This window comes from Haliotis asinina, chromosome 6, assembly GCF_037392515.1.
Source record: "Haliotis asinina isolate JCU_RB_2024 chromosome 6, JCU_Hal_asi_v2, whole genome shotgun sequence".
Taxonomy (NCBI): domain Eukaryota; kingdom Metazoa; phylum Mollusca; class Gastropoda; order Lepetellida; family Haliotidae; genus Haliotis; species Haliotis asinina.
This window is the reverse complement of record NC_090285.1, coordinates 29,388,983-29,411,829: the sequence shown is the minus strand read 5'-3', so window position 1 is coordinate 29,411,829 and position 22,847 is coordinate 29,388,983. Positions and strand designations below refer to the sequence as shown.

General features: G+C 34.6%; 1 protein-coding gene across 3 annotated transcripts in view; it reads left to right on the top strand.

The window, feature by feature from the left end:
• Positions 1-3,026: 3,026 nt before the first annotated feature.
• LOC137286667 (PR domain zinc finger protein 1-like) overlaps positions 3,027-22,847 on the top strand; it is a 56,481-nt gene continuing 36,660 nt past the window's right edge. The window contains exon 1 of one of the 3 annotated variants that reach the window (XM_067818643.1): positions 3,027-3,250. In XM_067818643.1, coding sequence (XP_067674744.1) covers positions 3,187-3,250 — 64 coding nt within the window. In that variant the 5' untranslated portion in view covers positions 3,027-3,186. Of the gene's footprint in view, positions 3,251-4,386; positions 4,553-6,501; positions 7,002-22,847 lie in introns of those variants that run through there. The other 2 variants (XM_067818644.1, XM_067818645.1) reach the window with 2 other exon arrangements.

Sequence of the window (22,847 nt, the reverse complement as noted above, 5' to 3'; positions counted from 1 at the left end):
AACTTTACAAAATTGTAAAGGTCTGCCTAAGCTGTATTATGAAACATCATTGACTCCAAAATAGGTTTTATCATGCAGTGTTGTGTTTTTAAACTATCATGTAAGAAAAGGAGAGTGATGGTGTATGTTACACATTATGAATATGTAGCATTTACTGTTCAGCTTTTCACTGCATAATATTGTAACATTTAGGAAAAGGAAAGACATTTGAGAGGAAATGTATCTGTGAGATATGATATCAGCTTATGCAGCATAGTCTTGATACAAATATTTAATCAAAAGATATAAGAAGAGGAGAGAGGCCCATGGTGATTTTCTGATGTGAAAAGTAAATAAACTGTGAAAGGTCCCTCTCATGATTAAGATTATAACCAAGTTATTATGCACCATATAAAAATGTTAAGTCTATAAGAGAAGCTTAGTTTCAATGCGTAATATGTGTCAAACGAACACCAGCACACCCCACTGTTATTCATACAGTTACCATATATATTTAATAATGCAGAGCATACCTAATCAGAAGAATAATTTAGTGTACATGAAATTAACTTGACGATTCCCCTGGAGAAACGCATTTGCGTGTTCATTTAACTTGTGAATGCTTCCAAATGATGCTACTCACATATAGTGAAATGTTAATGCTAAACTAGAAAGGATTACTCTTATTCTTACCCAAACAAGTCAGTATTAATAAATGAAGCATATTGAATGTTCATTCTATATCCCAGCAATTGAGACAGGTTCAAGATAAGCAACTATCATCAAAGAAAATCTGTAGAGCAAGTGGCACTATGTGTCTCAAACTAATTATATTTTCTTTTCTGCCTATAATATTTTCAAGGTATCTCTAAATTCAGTTGTACTAGGTAAAATCATGGCATCTCATTTTAGATATACATTTCAAATTTCTGCACAACAATATTTCAGATTACATATGTGTCATACTCGGGAGTCAAGCCATTTTCATACTGGCATTTTCAGAGCTCCTTTTGTACTGCACTAGCTGTATGCTATGTACCCAGCAGTGTAGCTGGGACTGAGGCTACTCACACTAGAAAGCTGAGGAAGGTTAGACACCACAGCTACCCTATGATAATGACACAGTGACTGTAATTTCATAACGAACCAGGATACTCATCCATCCAGGGCATACATGGATACAAACCAGTAAATAACTTATGTCACCAAAACATGCATGGGACTAAAAATGGGTGTATGTCTTTTTAGACCTACTTCCATTTTGTCTTCAGAATGTAGAATCTTCCTGTCAACAGGATGTATAAAACTTTTACATGAGAACTGAGCTCTGTTTTCATACTTGAACCATTAATAACATTTAACTTTATCAACCATTTCAACAAGGCATTGGAGTCTTTTAAATCTCTTAGATATAAATACTAAATATTTGTATTATTATCTGTAAAGATATGAGTTTGAATTGTTAAAATGAAAGTTTTATTTTTGATATAAAATTGAACAACCAAACGTGTACATAGTGAATGCATGCTGTTGAATAAACAGATTTCAGTTACCTATTACAATATTGATTTGTGCTATTTCAAAGAAGATGGTTTGGCTGACATTGATTGTATAATGACATAAAGAGGACAGTGTGTTTTGGTTTGTAGCCAAGCTGATGAAGATGGTTGCATGTGGAATCCCACTTGTCTCACTATCCTCGCTATCATCCACACTGGACCATATTTCCTATTACAGCTTCATTTCATAGCATTATAGCACTGATACATGGCTGACTGCATCAAAAAGGAAATGAAGTATTAACTGTTTGATAAACAATCTCACCTTATGCCATTATCCCACAACAGAATCAAACACCATGAAAGCTGTAACAAATACTACTGTGCAGTTCATAGGGATCATCTGCAGTTTTTTGCATGCAGTAATGCACAATGTACAAGTACTTTTCTTTGACCTGAACTATTGTTATGTAAATGTGGTCATAATAACATGTGAAATATGTATCTATAATATCCCCCAGTGAGTCTTGCATGGGTTAACAAACATATTCAGGATGCATATTCTGTATAGTAAATAACTTAGCAATAAATAACATTTAAAAAGTTACTTTACAAAATGACATTCTTTTCTAATTCTGTCAAACACAATGGCTTCATACCTGGATTGATGACCACTTCATTAACAAAGGGCATTCGTTAGTGCTAACTTCAGAAATATCTTTATATTAAGAGATTTCATTGCTTCATTTGTTCAAAACCATACATAAATTTGTAAGTATGCTTTGTTGATGGTAATTTCTACACCCCTTAATACACATGCGTGATGTTGTCACTCATTTCTTGAACACAGGTTTTAGATTGGCAATAACATGAAAATGGTCACAAATGTTAGAATATATAATCATTTTGTGTGCATTCTAACAAAACAAGTTGAATAGAGTTGAAAAGCCATCTAGGTATCCAGGTATGAAAAAGGAAATTTACGGCCAGTTTTATTGAGCTTCTCAACATAACCATTACACATGAGAAAGTACATTAATGAAATCTACATTTTACTGTTATTGATGTTAACATTAGAAAGAATGCATGCTTGTTACCAACACCACAACTTAAAAATTTCATAACTATCTTAGTATCTATAGTTTGTGTTCTTCCAACTCCCGTAAGTAGTGTGTTATTATACATTTCCTGTACATTTTTGTTGAAGAACAATTTATTTTATGAGTACCAATTCCCAAAGTGGGTATGATATATCATCTCACAATGAAAACAGTATGAGAAGTGATAGCATCTTGGATTATGGTGTCATCTTATTCCAGACAAAAGAAATATTTTCGCTTTAGTAGTTACAGCTTTAAAGAAAACGGTTTCCATTGATCGGCTGTTTGGCCTTCTATTAGAGCTTGTACACTGAGAACAATGTTTTAATATACAGTTACACCAGTGGCTTTCTTGTTTGTTCATGCACGTCGCCTCTTTGCGGGTCATCAGTTGGTCCCAACAGAAGTAGTTACAGTATAAATCCCTTCCCTAACGGTTTCTAAAACCAGATAGGTATACACATCACGACACTTTTGACACTCTTCCCTGTCTTAAAGCGTGGGAAACATTGTCTTACTTGCCATATTTTTATGGTTGAGGTAGCTAAGGTGTTAAATTAGCTTCTCACTCAGAAGGGACATACTTCTCATTTTGAAAGAACTTCACAATGAAAATTGTTTGCTTCTCAGAAAGTGGTAAAACAGAGTATTGTGAACCTTCAGACAGCCCATGTGAGTAATTTTTGGTTACTTTTTCCATGGATGTTTTTTATTTCTGCCTTTTGTTATATTTTAACTGTTTAGTCTGTTCCTTTGACTAAAATGTATCCACCTATCACCAATGCCTTTCTGGTTACCGTTGGATGAACAACATCTGATATATATGTCATTGCCACAGACAACTACAATGCAGAATTCTACTTGACTGATATTCTGGCACAATGACACATGGTACGTCCAAAATGAATACTTTTAGTGTTCATATGCAACATTACACAAGTAGTACATGAGCACTTAACCTTACTTGATGATGTGTCTGCATTTTCTTGATTGCCGGTGGTACATCACACAAATAGCACATGAGCACTTAGCCTTACTACCTGATGTGTCTGCATTTTTTTGATTGCCTATGGTACATCACACAAGTAGCACATGAGCATGCAATTTTACAAGCAGGTGTGTCTTACCTGTCTTTACTTTCCATTATAAATCCATATCTGTATATGTTCAGAAAATCCAATCTGTTCATGCATGAAAAAATGACAAATTTCATGTATCCTGATTCAACAAATGCAAATACTAGTAGCTGTGTCCAAATCATGTAGGTGAAAACTATGTAAACCAGCCACTGTAGTAACAATTCTTTTAACAAGGTTAACAAAGAACATGTTTGTGGAGAAACTCTCAGAACAACAAGTTTTCAACATCAAGTTCACTAACAAAAGCCACTTAGATTGGAAAAAAATTGCTTTTACTGGTTATAAATCCTTTGCTTTAAGCATAGAAACATGAACTGGTTTACATTGATCTTGTTAAAAGTGTTCCGTGAAAACTAGTGATTATATTACTGTGTAAAGGTATAGACAGATTATGTCTTTGTGGGAGAATATGAGAGCAGATACCCAGAAGAATCTCTAGTTTGTCCTTTCAATGTGAGTTGGCAGAGGCGTTCCACTCGATTAACTTTCTCTTTTCCACTGTAAGCATTATTAAAGGGGCTGAAGGTAGAAGGGCAGACACTGTGGAATTGATGAGGAGGGGACCAAGCCACTGATCCCTGAGGGCGCCTTGTAGACAACCTACTGCAGGAAGAACTTGCTTATTGTCCTGTTGAGTGGCTACTCTGTATCCTAAACTGAGGTAGAGCTAAGTCATTGACTAGCGAGGGCTAACTGGCAGTCAGGGTGTGTGTGGGTAGTGATAACAACAAGCGAGAGTCACGTTAGGACAGTCAGACTGTGTAGTGCAGTGGACAGTGCACCATGATAGACACCTTAGTCTCTGCTCCAAAACCAGTAGCTCACTCCCTTCAAGGTAATAGACACTGCTTCTTTTTTATCTAATAGAAGTATTCGTTTTTACAAATTTACTGTGAAAAAAATCTTTTGATGATAATATTGAATATATCATTATTCCATGTTCTCCTGTGAATATTTTAATTTTTTGTCTTTTCTAGCTTAAGTGTTACTATGAAAATATTTGTATAATTTGATTTTTCTGTTTTTGTAATGCATTTGTTGTAGGAGGTATTCACTCATTACTGTATTAATGATAGAATGAGGCTTCATTTCAAAGTAGCTGTAAACTACACTCACACGTTTTGTCTTTCCAAACTTCAATTTTCAGATACTTTTGCTGACAACTAATACTTTGTTGTTAATATATTCACAGGAGGTGCCTCAGAGATACAACTACTGAATATGTCAAAATAATAATAGAAAATACATCAGTTTGAATGCTCACTGTTAAAAGTAATAGATTTACTTACTTAATTGGACGTTTCTGCTTATGAAAAGGATAGATTCACTGATCACATTATGTAAGCAACTTTTATCAACTATGTAATTTTTACTTCTTACAGATGAATAAGGAGTGAAAAGAATTGTGATATGGTTAAACTTGAAATTTTGTGCATGTATCATAATACAAAGTTGTATAGAATGTACAGAATTTCATGTGTGTACCAATATTTTACTTGATCTTGAAAAGGGAATATTTTCACTATTATTTTTAAACAATACTTACACAATCCTATATCATTATAGCTCATTATGTGTGATAACTTGTATGTTTGTGTACATGTTTGACCATTACAAGAATACAGGGATCACATATTGCAATGTTGGGGAACTTCATAAAGACATTTTCTGACATGTTTGGGTTTAGATAAACAAAGTTTCAGTGGGACAAAATGGAAGCTGGGAATGTGAAAATCTAGTCTGTCATTTATGGCCAGTGATTAATGGAGTACATTTTTCTCCTTACTTCTTTTAAATAAATGGCCTGTCTTTCATCATCCTATAGTTATTTACATGACTCACGAAAATTGTACCAGTTCTGTTTTCTTCCTACAAACAAAGATAAACATTACCATACAACATTACAGAACATTTACCTTTTGCAATCAAAATAAGAATAATTTGTGTATGTGGCCTTATAGTACTGCTTGTGATCAAATCCATCATGAGTCATGTATTCAGTAAGTATTTGTGTGGTCCAGGTCCACTGTTTCACAGATAGATTTTGTGTAGATAACTCTGTATCTAAACACTGATATTTGTAATGTAAAATCATGCTTCACACTATAAAGACAGTCCTAAGTCTGTTCTGAGTGTATATATTTTTATTCATTGATAGTTATTTTTAAAATTTTTAATTTTTGTTAAGTAGAAATTCATTAGTGTTAAAAAGTAAGAAACATTTTGAGAACTATCTTCTTGAAAGTTTATTAAAGACGGCTATCTGGTGATAGGAAATATTTATCTAACTGATATGCTGTCAGACTGGGTCTATCTGGAAAGACGGCTTCACAACTTTTAGGCAGGAAATGGTGCTGTGAGCCTATCAAGCTAATCAAAATATTATCCTATGAGGTTTAGTATTTCTCTTTATATGGTGAATAGATTGTCTGATCCTAGTGTATTCACCTGCTGATTAACACTTGCAACTCATGCCATATATCACTGAAATATGATATGATATATTTCAAATTTTCAGATGACTTGAAACCAATGTAGCATTAGATAGGCAATATCTCATGTTGGTGTGATTCAAGCCTAGATCATTTACTTTTGTAGAAAACATAGGAGGTCATCTGAGCAGGATTAGGGTAAATTCAATCCCCACATGATAGGTTGAAACTTGACTGTGTTGTAGACAGGTGTAAGTGTGGCAGAGAGGGGGCCTGATTGGGAGGGTAGGTGGGAGGAGTTTCAGGTTTTGTCATCATTAATGACCTCAAGCTGAAAACTACCCACTGTCTGTTCTGAACCAGCAGCAGATCTCTACGCATTCATTGTCTCAATGTCCCAACAACACATTGTCAATAACTTGGGCTACTGTTACAACTTGTCAATATCTCACTAGATTTACTTCAACAAGAATGTCCCCTACAAAGCCAGTGTCTCTGACAGGTTTGGCACACATGCATATTTACCCAAAAGTGAGCATTACTAAGCTGAATATCTTTTGAAGAGCTTGTAATTATCATAAGATTGGATATCATGAGTATGGCTGAGAAATTTGGCATGTCTTATCATGTGGTGCTCGGACACCTGATAGGCAGACATTTATTAATGTTATATAGAACTACAATCTCCTTTACATGAAATACTGATACATCATTGGTACATTGATTCCACCATATCATGTGAGTGGTAGACAAGTTTAAGTGTGTTCAGCCCACTGCTGGCAGTGTTTAGTTGGAAGATACAGGCTGTGGCCACATCTTTCAACCACTCCTTGGGAAGATCTTCTGTCTCAGGTAGGACATACATTACTTACTATTACATACTTCCACTCTTCTTTAAAATAGTTAACAGAAACGCATGCTCCTACTCCAACTGTTAAAAATGACTGACATGGTTTAAAACTATATGCTGGACACTCATTTCCTGACAGCACTACTTTTTACACTTATATATTCAAAGCCATCTTTTATTCATTATACATTGTCATGCTTGAAAATTAGATTTGTAAGATGATCTTTTGATAGGGTACATCACAGCAAAAGACAGTATCAGCAATACCAACACTTTCTTTCATTTACTTCAAATATTTACTTTCATGCAGTATCTTATTTTATGTATGAAATACAAACAAAAAATCAATAGATATTGTTTCTATATGTTTGATAAGCCCAAATTACTCAGTCCTTCTGTTTTTTATCGATGAATTTGCATGTAGAATTAAAATCACTATGCAAAATGAAATATATTTGAATAGATGCCATGGAAACATTGCATGTCTATAGCTGCAGTTACATTTCATAACCACTGTTGCTATAACATCCCTGACATAAAACATGTTTCCTCGCCAAAATTCTCTGAATAATTCAAAGACACTTATTTACACCAAAGTTTATTTTTATTCAATTATTTGGTTTTCAAATCATCCAGACCCACATTTAGAATTGTGGAATATACAATTTTTTTGGTTAAAAGTTATGGCATGCAATGAATTGAATCTTATGTTTATAGTCACTCGGTATAAGCTAGATAACATACAAGGAATTGAATCTAAAGTATAAGGTCACTTAGTATAAGATATCATACAAGGAATTGAATCTTATGTTTAAGCTTGCTAGATATAAGTTAGATATAATACAAGGAATTGAATCCTACATTTAAGATCACCTGGCATAAGGTAGATATCATACAAGGAATTGAATCTTAAGTTTAAGGTCACTCTGCATAAGCTAGATATCATACAATGAACTGAATCTTCCTGATATAAGCTAGGTATCATACAATGAATTGAATGTTCTGTTTAAGGTCACTTGGTGTAAGATGTCATCCAAGGAATTGAATCTTATGTTTAAGGTTGCTGTGTATAAGCTAGATATGATACAAGGAATTGAATCTTAAGTTTAAGGTCACCTGGTATGAGCTAGATGTCATACAATGAATTGAATCTTATGTTTAAGGTTGCTGGGTATAAGCTAGATATCATACAAGGAATTGAATCTTAAAATTGCTGGGTATAAGCTAGATATCATACAAGGAATTGAATCTAAAGTTTAAGGTCACTTGTTATAAGCTAGATATACAAGAAATTGAATCTTAAGTTTAAAGTTACTCTGCATAAGCTAAATATCATACAAGAAATTGAACGTTAAGTTTAAGGTTGCTGGGTATAAGATGGTATCATGCAAGGAATTGAATCATATGTTTAAGGTTGCTGGGAATAAGCTAGATATCATACAAGGAATTGAATCTTAAGTTTGCTGGGTATAAGCTAGATATCATACAAGGAATTGAATGGTATATTTAAGGTTGCTGGGTATAAGCTACATATCATGCAAGGAATTGAATCTTATGTTTAAGGTCATTTGGTATAAGCTAGATATCATACAAGAAATTGAATCTTAAGTTTAAGGTCACTTGGTATAAGCTACATATCATACAAGGAATTGAATCTTAAGTTTGCTGGGTATAAGCTAGATATCATACAAGGATTTGAATTTAAAGTTTTAAGTCACTTGGTGTAAGATATCATACAAGGAATTGAATCTTATGTTTAAGGTCATTTCGTATAAGCTAGATATCATACAAGGAATTGAATCTTAAGTTTGCTGGGTATAAGCTAGATATCATACAAGCATTTGAATTTTAAGTTTTAAGTCACTTGGTATAAGATATCATACAAGGAATTGAATCTTATGTTTAAGGCTGTAGGGTATAAGCTAGATATTATACAAGGAATCGAATCTTAAGTTTAAGGTTACCCTGCATAAGCTAGATATCAAACAAAAAATTGAATCTTAAGTTTAAGGTCACCTGGTATAAGCTAGATGTCATACAATGAATTGAATTTTATGTTGAAGGTTGCTGGGTATAAGCTAGATATCATACAAGGAATTGAATTGTTTGTTTAAAGGCACTATGTACTAGGTAGATATCATACACGGCATTGAATCTTAAGTTTAAGGTCACTCTGCATATGCTAGATATCATACAAGGAACTGAATCTTATGTTTAAGGTTGCTGGGTATAAGCTAGATAACATACAATGAATTGAATTTTAAGTTTAAGGTCATCGTGTATAAGGGTAGATATCATACAGTGAACTGAATCTATTAGTGGAAATTGAAGGTATTATTGGCATCATCTTTTAGGTGACCTCTGTCAAGATCAAGGTCACTCCACATTATATCATGAAACTAAATTCAAATTTCTCAAATTTAAGATATATGCATGAGTTATATAAACATTTTTAAGTCACTTTACTACTCTTTTCTTTTAATTTGAGTTTGTTTTTTCTCATGAAGTTGGAGCTGTGTTGTTGCCTCATGGGCAAGGCCTCTGTTCATTGCACTGAAGGTCCAGGTTCAGTTCCCAACATGGGTACATGTGTGAAGTCTATGTCTGGTGTTGCCTGTTGTGATATTGCTGAAATATTTTCTAAAAGTGGTGTAAAACTACCTGTAACACTACTATACACTTTCAACTGATCAACAAATGGTAATAATATTCAGTAAGTTGTGTGCAGTTTACTCTAAACCTCACAATGCCCTGTTTATTCAAGTATAGTGTTTCTACACCAGATGATTTAATGAGAATGGGAATGCATGTATATGATATTCACACACTTGTGATGTGAAAAATGGGTATCTAGTGTTTTTCATCAGTTTTCAGAGAGAATGCTCAATTATCTATCTGAGATGTCGTTTTGATTTCCATTTGTTTTGCAGAAGAATGAACACAAATAAAACTCAAATGTGCACCCAGTACTACCAAGTAAGCATGGTACAATTCACAGAAATCAACTGGAAATACACTATTCATATAACAATCAAAACATGTGTCACAATGTATTCATTTGTGATGTCGCAAAAGCTGCAGTGTTTAAAAAAATGGATGCAGCTAGTATGTTTACCATCATAGGTGTTCAAAATCACTTCCCATAGATTGTTTCTTTGTACATGAATATAAAACATATGAACAAATGAAAGGATTATAATAAAAAGTAACTAATCTATGTTTCAGATTGTTAAATGCAGTGTAAATGCAAATATGTTGTTTAACATTTTTTACTGCATATATTATATGAACAAAAAGTGTCATTTTGGAACACGTCATACCAAATGTAACCACACACAAAGGATAACCCAATTAATGTTAAACATGAAATCTCTTATACCAATACTGTATTAAAACATGAATAACAGATACATATAAAAGCAATTCGAATGAATGCTTCACTTCATTCACATTTGATGAAATTCAAATTTGGAAGGGGAACTTAATTTTTATTCAGGAAACTCCTCATAAAATGGGTAACAGTGTTTGTTAAGTTACTTCATAATAGTAATACAGTTTCACAATATTTCAAAACTATTGTTCTGTTGTTGAAAATTTCTGCAGTAGAAGCAAATGGAAATGATGAATCTATTTTAAAGGACTGATAGAAGTTGTTTTCTTGAAACTTGCATCAATTCTGTTAACACCACATAGATTTTTTAGAAATAGTGATATCAACAGTAAACATATGATATCATAATCTCTCAAGAATACTGCAACATATCTTTCCAATCAATTTTGTATTCACTCCTCAAATGATGGTAGTGTAGATTGCAATGAATCAAGTGATACCCTCATAACTACAACATGTAGTGGTAACTGTTGTGATGACTTTCATTATGCTGTTGTAAACTCTGACATAAAATCATCACTACAGGATGAATTGGTACCAGTGAATTGGTAAGTAACATAAATTATAGTTTTGCAACTTAGTTTGCAACACATCCATCATTTATTAATTCTGACAGAACAGGCAAGACTAATGCAGAGATCCTGCAGAATTACAGGCCAAGGAACTAGGGAGATAGAAGGAATGAATATCATTTATATTAACTGATTAATAATATTTCCTTTTATAAATGCTGTTGCATTGTCAGGGAAATTCATTATACTACCTCTCAGATATTGATTCTTTTTGTCACCTTCTTTTGCACAAAAGACTGTTTAGCAACATTACAGAAAACTATATTTTCAAGAGCTTTGACTTGATCAAGTCTATAGTTATAATGCTAACAAACTCAACTGTTTGGAGAGAAAGTTACATGCAACGTTGTTTTCTTAAAGAAACACATTGAAGGGAATCATCACAAAGTTCAGTCATTAATCCCAAAGTTGTGTTATGCAAACGTCAAAAAGAAAAGCCACATAGATTATAACAGTCATGTAGGGTGGTGATGCATGAGATGTGATGGAATTTTAATAAACTCCCCTTGGCTGATACAATTTCTGATTTTCATTCTTGATACTTCTTCTGCAAAACAGCAACAACAAAGTAACAGAAATAATGTCAATATTTTTTCACTATTTGCATGTCTCAAATTGGGTATTCTCAGTGAGAATTTGTCTTGTGTCCCTTGTACACTAGACAAAGGAACTGTAATGAAAGTGGATATTTTTTTCATTCTTACATACAAGTGATTTGAGTTTTTGTATTTCAACTATCAATACATCACCCTATACACTGCAGTTGAATGATAACAACATGTTATCCTATTCAGCATTGTAGTACAATTATTGATATGATATCCAATAACAACATGTGAAGGTTCCTTATTCATAAAGGCAGTGCATTTATTGTGTTGTTATGAAAACTTACTTAAAATCAACATTTAGTTGTCAATAATGCTCAGCTGTGAAATATATAGTGAATGTTTCAATGTCACCCACCGGCATCCCACATTGTGTTGAAGCCACAGGTTCAGGGATGCAGTCATATTAGTCTCCCCCTTACCTCTGTGGCCCTCCCAATCAACACAATGGTTATAATGGCACCAACATATTGAAGCCCATACACTTTCAGCTTTGAGCATTTTATCAATACTATTTCATTTTATTTCTAGTGCATTAAGTTTCAGGCTAACCTTGAGGTTTTGTGACCACTTTGTCTCTCTTGGGTGTCTGTGACATTGAGTGCACACAACCTCATATTTAAGTTAGCTTCACAAATTAGATATTGAAATGGAAAATATCATTGTAAAATATCTTTCAAATATTATGTATACAATTACAAACAATTTGAAACTTCATCTATACCTCTCATTTTTGTCTTTATGTATTGAAACAATAACTTTATATTTTTCAGTATTAATGTAATATGATCATTGCTTGTTTTAGATGATGTTTTTGAGTGAATGTTTTCATAGTATCATCAATATGACTTCACAGTGTTTTGACAGTCAATTTTCCACACTGAAGGTTTGACCTGAAATCTGAGAGGACTCTCATTAAGAATTTTCCTAAAATTTCATAGCAGTTCAGATTATTATAGAGTACCACATCTATTATCTGAAACTTTGAATAGATGATAATATATTCCTTTAAAGCATCATCACCTGAACTCAACAATCACATCCGCATGTACTTTGTAGTGTTAAACTGATTTGACTTTCACCAATGATCTAAGTGACTGCTTAAACTGTCAACAGCAAAAAGACTAATGATGTTTAGATTGTTGTTCCTCATACCTGAAGCAAAAAGCATGAAGGAAGTTGTTTGGTACCTGTTGAACTGTGAAGATACAGTTAGAACTGGTCTTCATTAACTCATGCTTGTCGCAAGAGGAAACACTGACTTGGTGGACACACGTCGTTGTATTCCAGTTGCTCATGCTGTTGATTCTAAAACTGACTGGTCCAAATTTGATTATTCACAGGTCGCCGCCATATAGCTGTAATATTACTGAGTGTGACGGTAATGAACAAATCACCAGCTATGGTACCTTTTCTTGTTGTTGTTCTGCCCTGAATGCTGCAGTGGTGTCAGCCCAGGAAAGCTAAATTTCAGTTTTCCCTATTTTAGGGAGAGCTAAAACTCTGGTTGCGGAAGGTAGTAAAGCCAAAACTAAAACTGAGTAATTGGTATGCAAACATAGGATTACCATACTCTTTATTAGTGTGCCTGGTAGTGAGTAGTCTTAACCGCACATTACAAATAATGCCTTAGATTAGTGAATCACATCCACTTGTTTCTTAGAAATGTATAAATACCAATAGCAATGTATGACACTATAATTATGTTACAGATAAAAGAAATGAAGTTACAATAAATGTAAAATACCAAAATTATATCTGAACAGATAAAAATATATAAGCTTATGTAAAATATAAATCTTTGAGTTTAAAGATGCTATATAAGAGTCCTTGGTGTTTTTCATTATCAAAATGTTGAATGCACAGGTGGCACTTATGTATCAGTCAAAATATAATTTGCAATAAAGCATGTTAAACACTGTTGTATTTAGTTAAGAACTATTAATTATCTAAATATGTCTAAATAACAACAATTTATCATCTGAATATCTCTAAACAACAAATATTTGTCACCTAAATATGTCTAAATAAACCTAGCAATAATCTAATAATAGGGAAACCCTGAGATTATGTTACTTATTTTGTTATTTATTGTTATGTACATCAGTTAAATGTTTTTGCGTTTTTTCTGTCACTGTGGTTTAAATGGAGACACAAATTTCTTTGCTTTTCTTGTGCATTTCAAGTGCCAAGTGAGCTAAATCTAGCGTTCACTGCAGTGTGACCAGTCCCACTAGAGCTAAATAGTTTTGCAGGAGTTTTTGGTCAGGTTTAGCTTTCCTAGGCCTTAACCATTTCAGCTGTATGATGGCAGTCTGTAAACAATCAAGTCAGGATGAAAGATCAGAACTACTCAACAGAAAACAAATAGTGGTTACATTTTTACAAACAAGGTATATGGACATGGATTTTTAAAAAGGTCATAATTCCGGTTTCTAGTTTTTAACTCAAACAACAGTGAGCATACAGCATGGTCATTTGTCCACAGTGTTGCTGTCAGGCCGTCCATTTTATACACTTCACATCCACTCGAATGTACTTGGACTATGAAGCTGCAACTTGATGCCATATACGATCTCCAAATATCTGAATTCTTATTCAAGCTTAAGCCAGAAACATGAAAATGACCACTGATGAGCAATTTCTTAAAATCTTATTCTGACAGCACATGCAGTGCAGAGGCATAGTATGGCCATGGTGAAAATAATTTTGGACCCTACTATGCATGCAGCAGGTATGAGGTATAGCATACCATTTTTAGCTTATTTGATTTTCTTGCAAGTTATATTCACTCACTTTCCTTTATGTTGAATCTTCACTTTGACATTTCCTGTGAAACTACTGTTTCCATTTTGAAAATATCATTGGTAGCATTGTCAGGACATTTGCATGGGAAAGTTTGCTAACTTGAACAATGATGACACAGAAAGTTGATCAGGAGATTTAAATCTTCTTTACAACATGGCCACAACAGCTGGAAAATTGTTTTATGGCCATTGTTTGTATTCTCAACACAAACAAATTTGGTACATGTCTGAACGTTTCTATTCTATTTTTGAGGATATTATAACTTCTGGCTTTGTCTCAGATACGGTCTGATAAGCTGATATGGAGTCATGTTTTGATCCCCCACAACAATGTCAGAGCTTTAAGTATCAAAACCTGACTCTAAATTAGCTTATCAGACCATATCTGGGACAATCCCAACCACAACATCCACCAAGACAAACCCAGTCAATCAACCTCGGATACGTGAAAAGCAAGAAACACCAAGAAACTACATCCATGGACATGAAGTATCAGTCAACTGTTGGATCAAGGCAATTGCATACCTCCAGTTTGCTATAAATTTCCATCAGTTACAATCCTTTTTTAAATACTACTGACTTCACTTGTTAGCTAATATAAATGATCTGATCTAAAGCAATGCACCATTAGTATAGCTAACTGGCTTTCCCACACTATGCAATTGGCCTATAGACACTTCTTCTCACTTGTGTTTGTGACTCTGATTCCATACTGTGTTGATCACTTGTTTAATAACAGCGTTTGAGCCTACACCAAAATGTTGCTTCTGTTATGATAAAGAGGCTGTTCATATACTGGTATCAGTCCTCAAAATGTGTTCCCATAGTTAGATGAATCTTACATTTTAACATTACTTGAACACACTTTAAAATCTCTCTAAATGCATATTTGTTTCTGTAAACCATCCTTCTGAAATTGCCACATTGCGGGAGCTGACATTATGTTTCACCTTTTGATGACATAATATTTAGCTCATTTTTTTTGTTCACTTCATTACTTTAATGATGATATCATCTACGATGGACGACAGTATTTATATGCATCTGTATATATCCATCAGTCTACCATTGTTGCAAGCCATTATAACATTTTACATTTACAAATTACTTTTCACACACGGTGATATTTGTCTCAGCTACAAACGTTTTCAAGCATTACTGATTTAACAACATCTCCTCTAAAACTACATGGTCTGTGTAACTTGGAGAGTAAAGAAATGGTCCAAGCAATGGTGTCTCTAAGAAATGCTGATAGAATGACAGCCATATGGAAAATGCAACATTGTTGTGATTTAGGTCAAGTAATGTTTTCTCATTATAGAGATGCATATGTTTCTGAAAGTACTAGCAGTTTTTCAGTTAATGACAATTAATATTTTCATGTTAGTAACATAATTTTGGAGCGCTTTTGTGCTTCTATTTTATGAAGTTTGAGGAGAACTCAGCATGTATTTTGAATTGTTTGGGACATTTTAGATTTTTCCTTGATTTGACCTGTGTACTTGAAACACAATCCCACCAACAGACACTCCAGTCTGTTTAAGAGATGCCAATGTGACGACCAAAATGGGACTTATTTTTGCAAAGTGCATTTTTTATTTCTTTTGACTTTTCTGAAAATACATGTGTGGCTATGTATACATCTGCTGTGGAATTCTCAAACAGAGGAGACCTGGACTAGGACATTTGTATTTCTTCTAATGTCATTAGTTTTCAAGTCAATGTTTGGATACACTTTTCTCAGGCAGTAGTATTTGCTAACAATCTAAACCATTCACTTAATATCCAGGGCAGCTTCAGAGCTGAGGCAGTAGAATAGGTAATTATCAGCATCCAAGAGTAAAGACATTTGCAAAATCAGAGGCAGCCCCATCCAAATTTTCCTGAATGCTGTTTTCAAAACTGTGACCTAAGATATATTTGTGACAAATTATGAACATTTCATGTTTAATGGCACACCTTCTGATTGAGAATTACTGGTATGTCCCAAATGCGGTACGGAAATAGTAATTTAATCAATATGATGAAGCTATCGAAGAAAACACCAAACCATGTTTGGTTAGCATACATCACCTCAGGTTCAGGAGATACACATCTCCATGCCCAACAGCTCTGAAACAGAAAGTCTTGTGCCAATGGTTATTATACTATCAGCATTAAGAGCATTTGAGGATAAAAAGTCTCATGACTCCAAACAGGATAACCTGGTATACCACCAACCACTTTAATGACAAAATTATAAGCACATCTGGCTGAATGACATCGCTTCTGTTTCAGTTATATCCTAAGCAAGACAAACTACACGGTTACAGATATTTGGTTTTATTTCATTACCTCAAGACTGGAACAAAAACCAATGTCATGCAAGGCTTCTTTAAAACCTGTTGCATGGCTTTATCTTTGCCAAAATGCATATGAACTATGAACAATAATGCTAATAACAAAAACTACAACAAAAAACACTGATCAGTGTCAATAAATGAAACATTACTTGTTAATTCTTGACATTTCACTTTTAATGAATGAATTGTCATTGGATGGGGTAGGCATAAAATATTTCTTATGCTACATATTTTGTACAAAGGCACAAGAAGTTTAATTAGAAACTGGATTCTGGGCGAATAATTGCACCCACTGCACCACTGTATTAACACAAACCTGCAATTTCAAGAATTGATATTCTCTTGTTTATTCATTCCCATTTGGCTGTGATATTTTCAGAATTCAACCACTTAACCCCTTTGTATCCTTTTATCCACCCCTCCTCTCACCTCTTCCCAACCCCAGCCAATCTGTCCAGGTGCACAGCCAGACAGGTCCTTCTTGCTAATTGATACACTATCTTATCTCTGCCAGTATGCTAGTGAAAACTCCACTGAATTGTCAACAGACACAGGGAAATTGAGTGTTACAAAGTTCAGTTTGCTTTATGATATGGGGAAGATGTTAGATTATATGACAAGAGGCAACTGGTAGTTTCAAATGGGCCAGAAGAAGTAAGACATTTTTACCTGCCCTTTCGGACTGACATGGTTTTCAGGTCTAGCTCACTCATCACTATACATAGTGTTCAACTGACCCAGCATCAATGATCAGCCAGAATACAGCTGAAACAACCAGCACATTTACAGGTATTTCCTAATATTTAAGTTGTGTTAGATTTCACAGTCAAAATGTGTTCTATTCTTCCGAAAAGTCTGCTTTAAGATTGCCTAACAATTAATGTTTCTGAATGAATATCCAAGACAAAATAATGAATAATGCATCACAAAATGTCTTTTTTAAGTTGATAATGATATGAAGATAATGAACATGTGGATCATCTATTGGCATATGGAAAGTGTAAGAAAACAGGTAGAAAAGGCTTCAGCGAGTGCAGGAAGTACATAATTGATAGGCTGGGATTGGACGGCAAGTAGAAGAAACTGCACACTGATTGTAAATGTCCTTGCTAGGCTTCGCTGGGTAGGCTCATAATACACTGTTTAATAGCTGGTTTTGTCAATGCAATAATGGCACTACCCATAGGGAACAACATCATTACATATTTATTTCTTGCTCAGTGGGAAGATCTTATTTCAAATGAATTTGTCTGTAACTCTTTCAAGAGTGGCCATCAATGTTTAATACATCTAACATATAGGTCTTGTGATAATATTTTCAAAAGTCTTATCTTTTTTTTCACTGTGATTGAAACAGATGATTTGATGGCCACGCTACCTGCTTTCAAGGTTTAATTTCATGCTTCATTCTGGGAGCTTCTGTGAAACTAAACTATTGATCATCATTTGTAACATTATCTGGATTTTCTTATTCTTGATCAAAACAGTACTATATATTTTTTGGTCACGTGACTGATCTTTGAATGGCTTTTTACCAGGTCTACAATAACTGAAATAAATTGAATACCATTAAGCTCTGACAGACTTGAAAGTATGCTTTCCGTCTTTTTATGCTTCATTTCACTGGCTTTTTTTGCTTTCTAAGAAGATGTATAGAGGTCTACATTGATACTTGACAAACTATGAGCTACTGTATTTTCAATTCAACTGAAACTTCTAGTTGTAATGAAAGACTTTTGTCTGCAATTTATGCTGAAGCCACTTGTGTCATACTGAAAATGTATATTTTGCTCAACCAAGTATTCAAGTGTCAGCATGAGTGTTAAAACACAGATTAATGAGGTATTATAAATAACAGAACATGTTATACTTTTGCCGTGTTTGTGAGAATTGTCAGCTTATATTTGCCACTGCTGTGGCTGGTGAGTGGGGTGGATTTTGTGATTTTTAAAAAGGTAATTGATGAAAGTGTGTTTATGTTGAAGAAATTTGTCATCTTTTGTGTGCATCCCCCCATTGTCTAGTCTTGCAGGTTTTGCTCACCTGAGTGGAAATGCATTTCAAAAATGCAAAACAGTCATAAGTGCCAAATCTGAAAGAGATATCCAAGACCCCATCACACAGTTTTATGCCACCACAATTAACTGACACTTCAGACCTTTACTGATCAGCAAACAGTTTATGTACATGTTCCTAGGAATGACTGATTGGGCAAGCTCCTGTGTCCAATTTCTCTCTCTGCTTCAGAAAAACTTATGTTAGCATAATTCTTTACAATTATCATAAAGATCAAAGACCCAATTTACAGGTTTGTGGTGAAATAACAATAATTAATAATTAATTATATCTTTCATTAATATCCATACTAACTGTGACTGGAATATGGCAGTGACATAAACGTCTATATCATTTCAAACAGATCACCTCAGATCCGTACAAAGGTACACAGGACTACCAGGAAAGTCCTGACGCATGAACATTAGTTCAAATAACACACATGCATAACTATACTACGCACATAAAGAAACTGTGCATACAAAAATTTAAAATCTAAATTTATCAAACCTGTCTAAACATATGAGGACTTAAACTCAGAGATTAGTGACATGTATCCAACAAGCATGCACGTGCCATGTTCTGTGACATAAGTGGTTTCGTCAACACATTGTCAAGTGCAATACATTGTTGCACATACATTCCGTGAAAGAGAAACAGAGCAAATGAATGCCACACAATATTGTCACTTTGGAAAACTCAACCTCTGCTCTTAAGATCGTTAAAAAAAATTAAACAGCTATTGAAACACATAGCATACCAAGGCTAACGTCTGCACAATGTCATGAGTCCACTGGGATGTTCTGTGGGGAAATGTCTTAATGACAAGTGGCTGCACATTTCCACTGCAACACCATTTCTGCACTGGTGAGATGCTACCAGAACACAATTGACATCATCATTTGGCCACTTTCTGGAAGTCCATGTATAACAACGCCAAGACAAGACAGATGGATACGGGTGACCCATCTTTGCCACAGGTTTCAGACTGCAGTGATAACTGCCCGGATCATCCCAGGAGTTTGCCATATTCACCCCATCATAGATTGACCTTGTTTACGGCATCACGGGATCAGACCATGAAGTCCTTTGGTGATTGTTCATGGCAACTTAACTGATGTTGTCTACAGGGATCAGATTCTTTGACCTGTGGCAATTCCTTTTCTGCAACATCATAGCCCTGGGTTAACATTCCAACAGGACAATGCCCACAATCGTACGGCAAGGGCTGCTATGAATTTTTTTAAATACTTCAACGTTTACTTACTGCCGTGGCCTGCAAATTCACCAGATCTCTCACCGATAGAGCATGTTCGGGAAGAGATGGATCGACGTCTACACCGTTTTCCTCATCCACCATCCTTGACCTTCCAAAAGAACTTGAGAGAATCAGGCATGACATTCCACAAGCCTTCCTTGCATGTTTGATACGCTGTGTGCATCATCAATGCACCGCTATTCTCAATGCTGATGGTGGACATACCCATTATTGAGCTTTTGACATGGTCGTTTGACCTCTGTCTCGCTTATAGACTCATGACATCATTGTGACTTGTTATGGTCTCATGATCCCTCCATTAAAGTTTATATGTGCCTTTGACATTGTTATCATACTTATCAAATGGGATAATATTTTGACAATGCACAGTTTCTTTATGTGGCTAGTATAGTTGAGTACAGTGATAGAGTGATCTGTTGAAAGTAGAATAATACAACCTGCATATGTAATAACACAAATATGACCATAAATGATACTTTTTGCTGCAGTGTTCATTTTTTATTGGATTTCTTTGTGTTAGTTTTATGGACACATCTTGCACGGTCATATGCTAAAATATACAACATGAATCAAGAACATTGAATGTGCACTATATCTTCATGTAAAGGTTCGATTATAAAGGACATAATAGTGTCAAAAGTAGAAATGCAAAAAAATTCTTCTGCCTACCACATATTTATTATTAGATCAGTATCATTATCATGATAAATGCACTAAAATGACATTGTCAATATGATGGCTGTGACTGATTTTGGTGAAAATGTTATGCTGAAGATGGATGAAATGCCAAATAAATGAATACCACTGTCTATCACAGCAGTTCTGCCACCAATAAAGCACTGACCAGAGAAAGCAGTGACATGCAATGAACGTTATGTCACAGAGCCTGACTACCAATCAACAGACATTAATGCTTTATAATTTATGCAGATTTCCAGCTCAACAGACCTTGTGGGTCTTAGAAATATAGAAGATCCTACTAAACCAGGCAAGACTCAGCAGGAAAAAGATACAGTTATGAAGAAAGCAAACATGTGTTGCTGTATATATTGTATGTGTCTGTATAATACCCATGCAATGAGGTTTCTTCTCAAATTATGCTGACATGCCATGATCAAACAGAAACTACAGGTCACAGTGGTGTTAAACCAAACCAATTCACTCATCAAGGTATAAATAGAAGTCCGTTTCTGGGTACTAACTTTGACAGATATCATACTGATGGTTTCAAACACATTCCTAATATAACAGCATGGTCAATGGATTGTGACTGCTCTTGACAATTGATCAGTTTTACTGAAACTACTGAAATGATAAAGTTCGAAAGTCAGTCCGAACAATCAATATTGATCTGGTCCAAAGTCCATCTGTTGATGAAGTTAGCTTCTACATAAAATCTGTGCCACATATATATCTATGGATTTGACCAGATTTCCCGATGACAGCTGAATTAGTTATTCATCATTCGTTATGACATTCATCTTGTGAACATATATGCAGGTTTGGTTTAAAAACCCAACAAACTGTTGATGAATTAGGACATTTCATAATTAAATGATGCTTTGGATTGGTGGAGGAATTAAAACCAGTTTCAGAGTGTGACGTATATCAAATTTGAGAGCCTGCTAAATATGTCAGAAGATTCATATATGATCAAATGACAAAACAGCAGAAGGGCAACTTTTGTTTATCAGAACTTGAGCCTTCATTTTCTATATAATGCCTAAAGTGTAAGGTAAACCAACAAATATTTTTACAGATACATGGATAGCCACTTTGATGATAATGAGTGTACTTGTACATGGTGAAATATGAACTTGTAGATTATGAACATTGTCGATGAAGCAAGTAGCGTGAGTGGTCTCATTCAGGCAGCCAGTTAGCTGACTGTAACATCTAGAATAAACTGTACCAATCATTGTTAATTTTGTTGTTCATAAATCCTTGATGATGAAATGCAAAAACTGAAAGACGTGTTTTAAGCATTTATATACTTTTCAATGCTAATGTAACGGATTGGTTATGAACAATCCTGAAAGTTTAGGCATTGTGTGAAATTGTATGATTTACATCACGTGACATCCCCATGTCTCTCACTATGTCGTGTATTGGACCATGTAATACATAACAGGGGCAAGTTGTAAGCTCATTTTATCAGCCCAAGAACTCAAGAATGATCTGTTTGATAACTGGAAGAGGTAAACCATTTGCTGTTTGTGATTGTTTTCTGTTTACTTCCAAGCTCCCTATAATTAAAAAGAAATGAGCATGTGATTTTGTTTCATGGTTCTACCTTCAACATTCAGAATCTGTGGCCAATCACATTTAGTGTTGCCTAGTGAGTAGAAGGAGGATATTCAATCCCTCGGTCCATCATACAATATGTCTTTAAGATTTTACATGTTCACAGACTGCCTTGTTCATAGTATTGAGGGGGATAAAACAAGGACTATTCAAGTGGTCAGCACTCTGAGTGGGGTTATTAATGTGGAAAATGCAGTTTGGAATCTCAGGAGGTTAACTGTATAAAACTACTATTAGTCTTGCTTGTGCCAGCAAGCATGCATGCACCTGCTCAGCTGCACACATACATCCATTCACATACCCACATCTGACCATGCATCATCCTATGCCGGAAGTAATCAACTCAGCTTTTGTGAAGAGAAGAGTAGCCCATTAGTTACTGACATGTGAGATCAGACAAAAGTGTTCATGTTTAGTAGTAAGTCATTTACAACACTCAAACCCCAACACTTGTATCACTCTTGGTAATAGAAGTTAAGGTTCATTAACATCA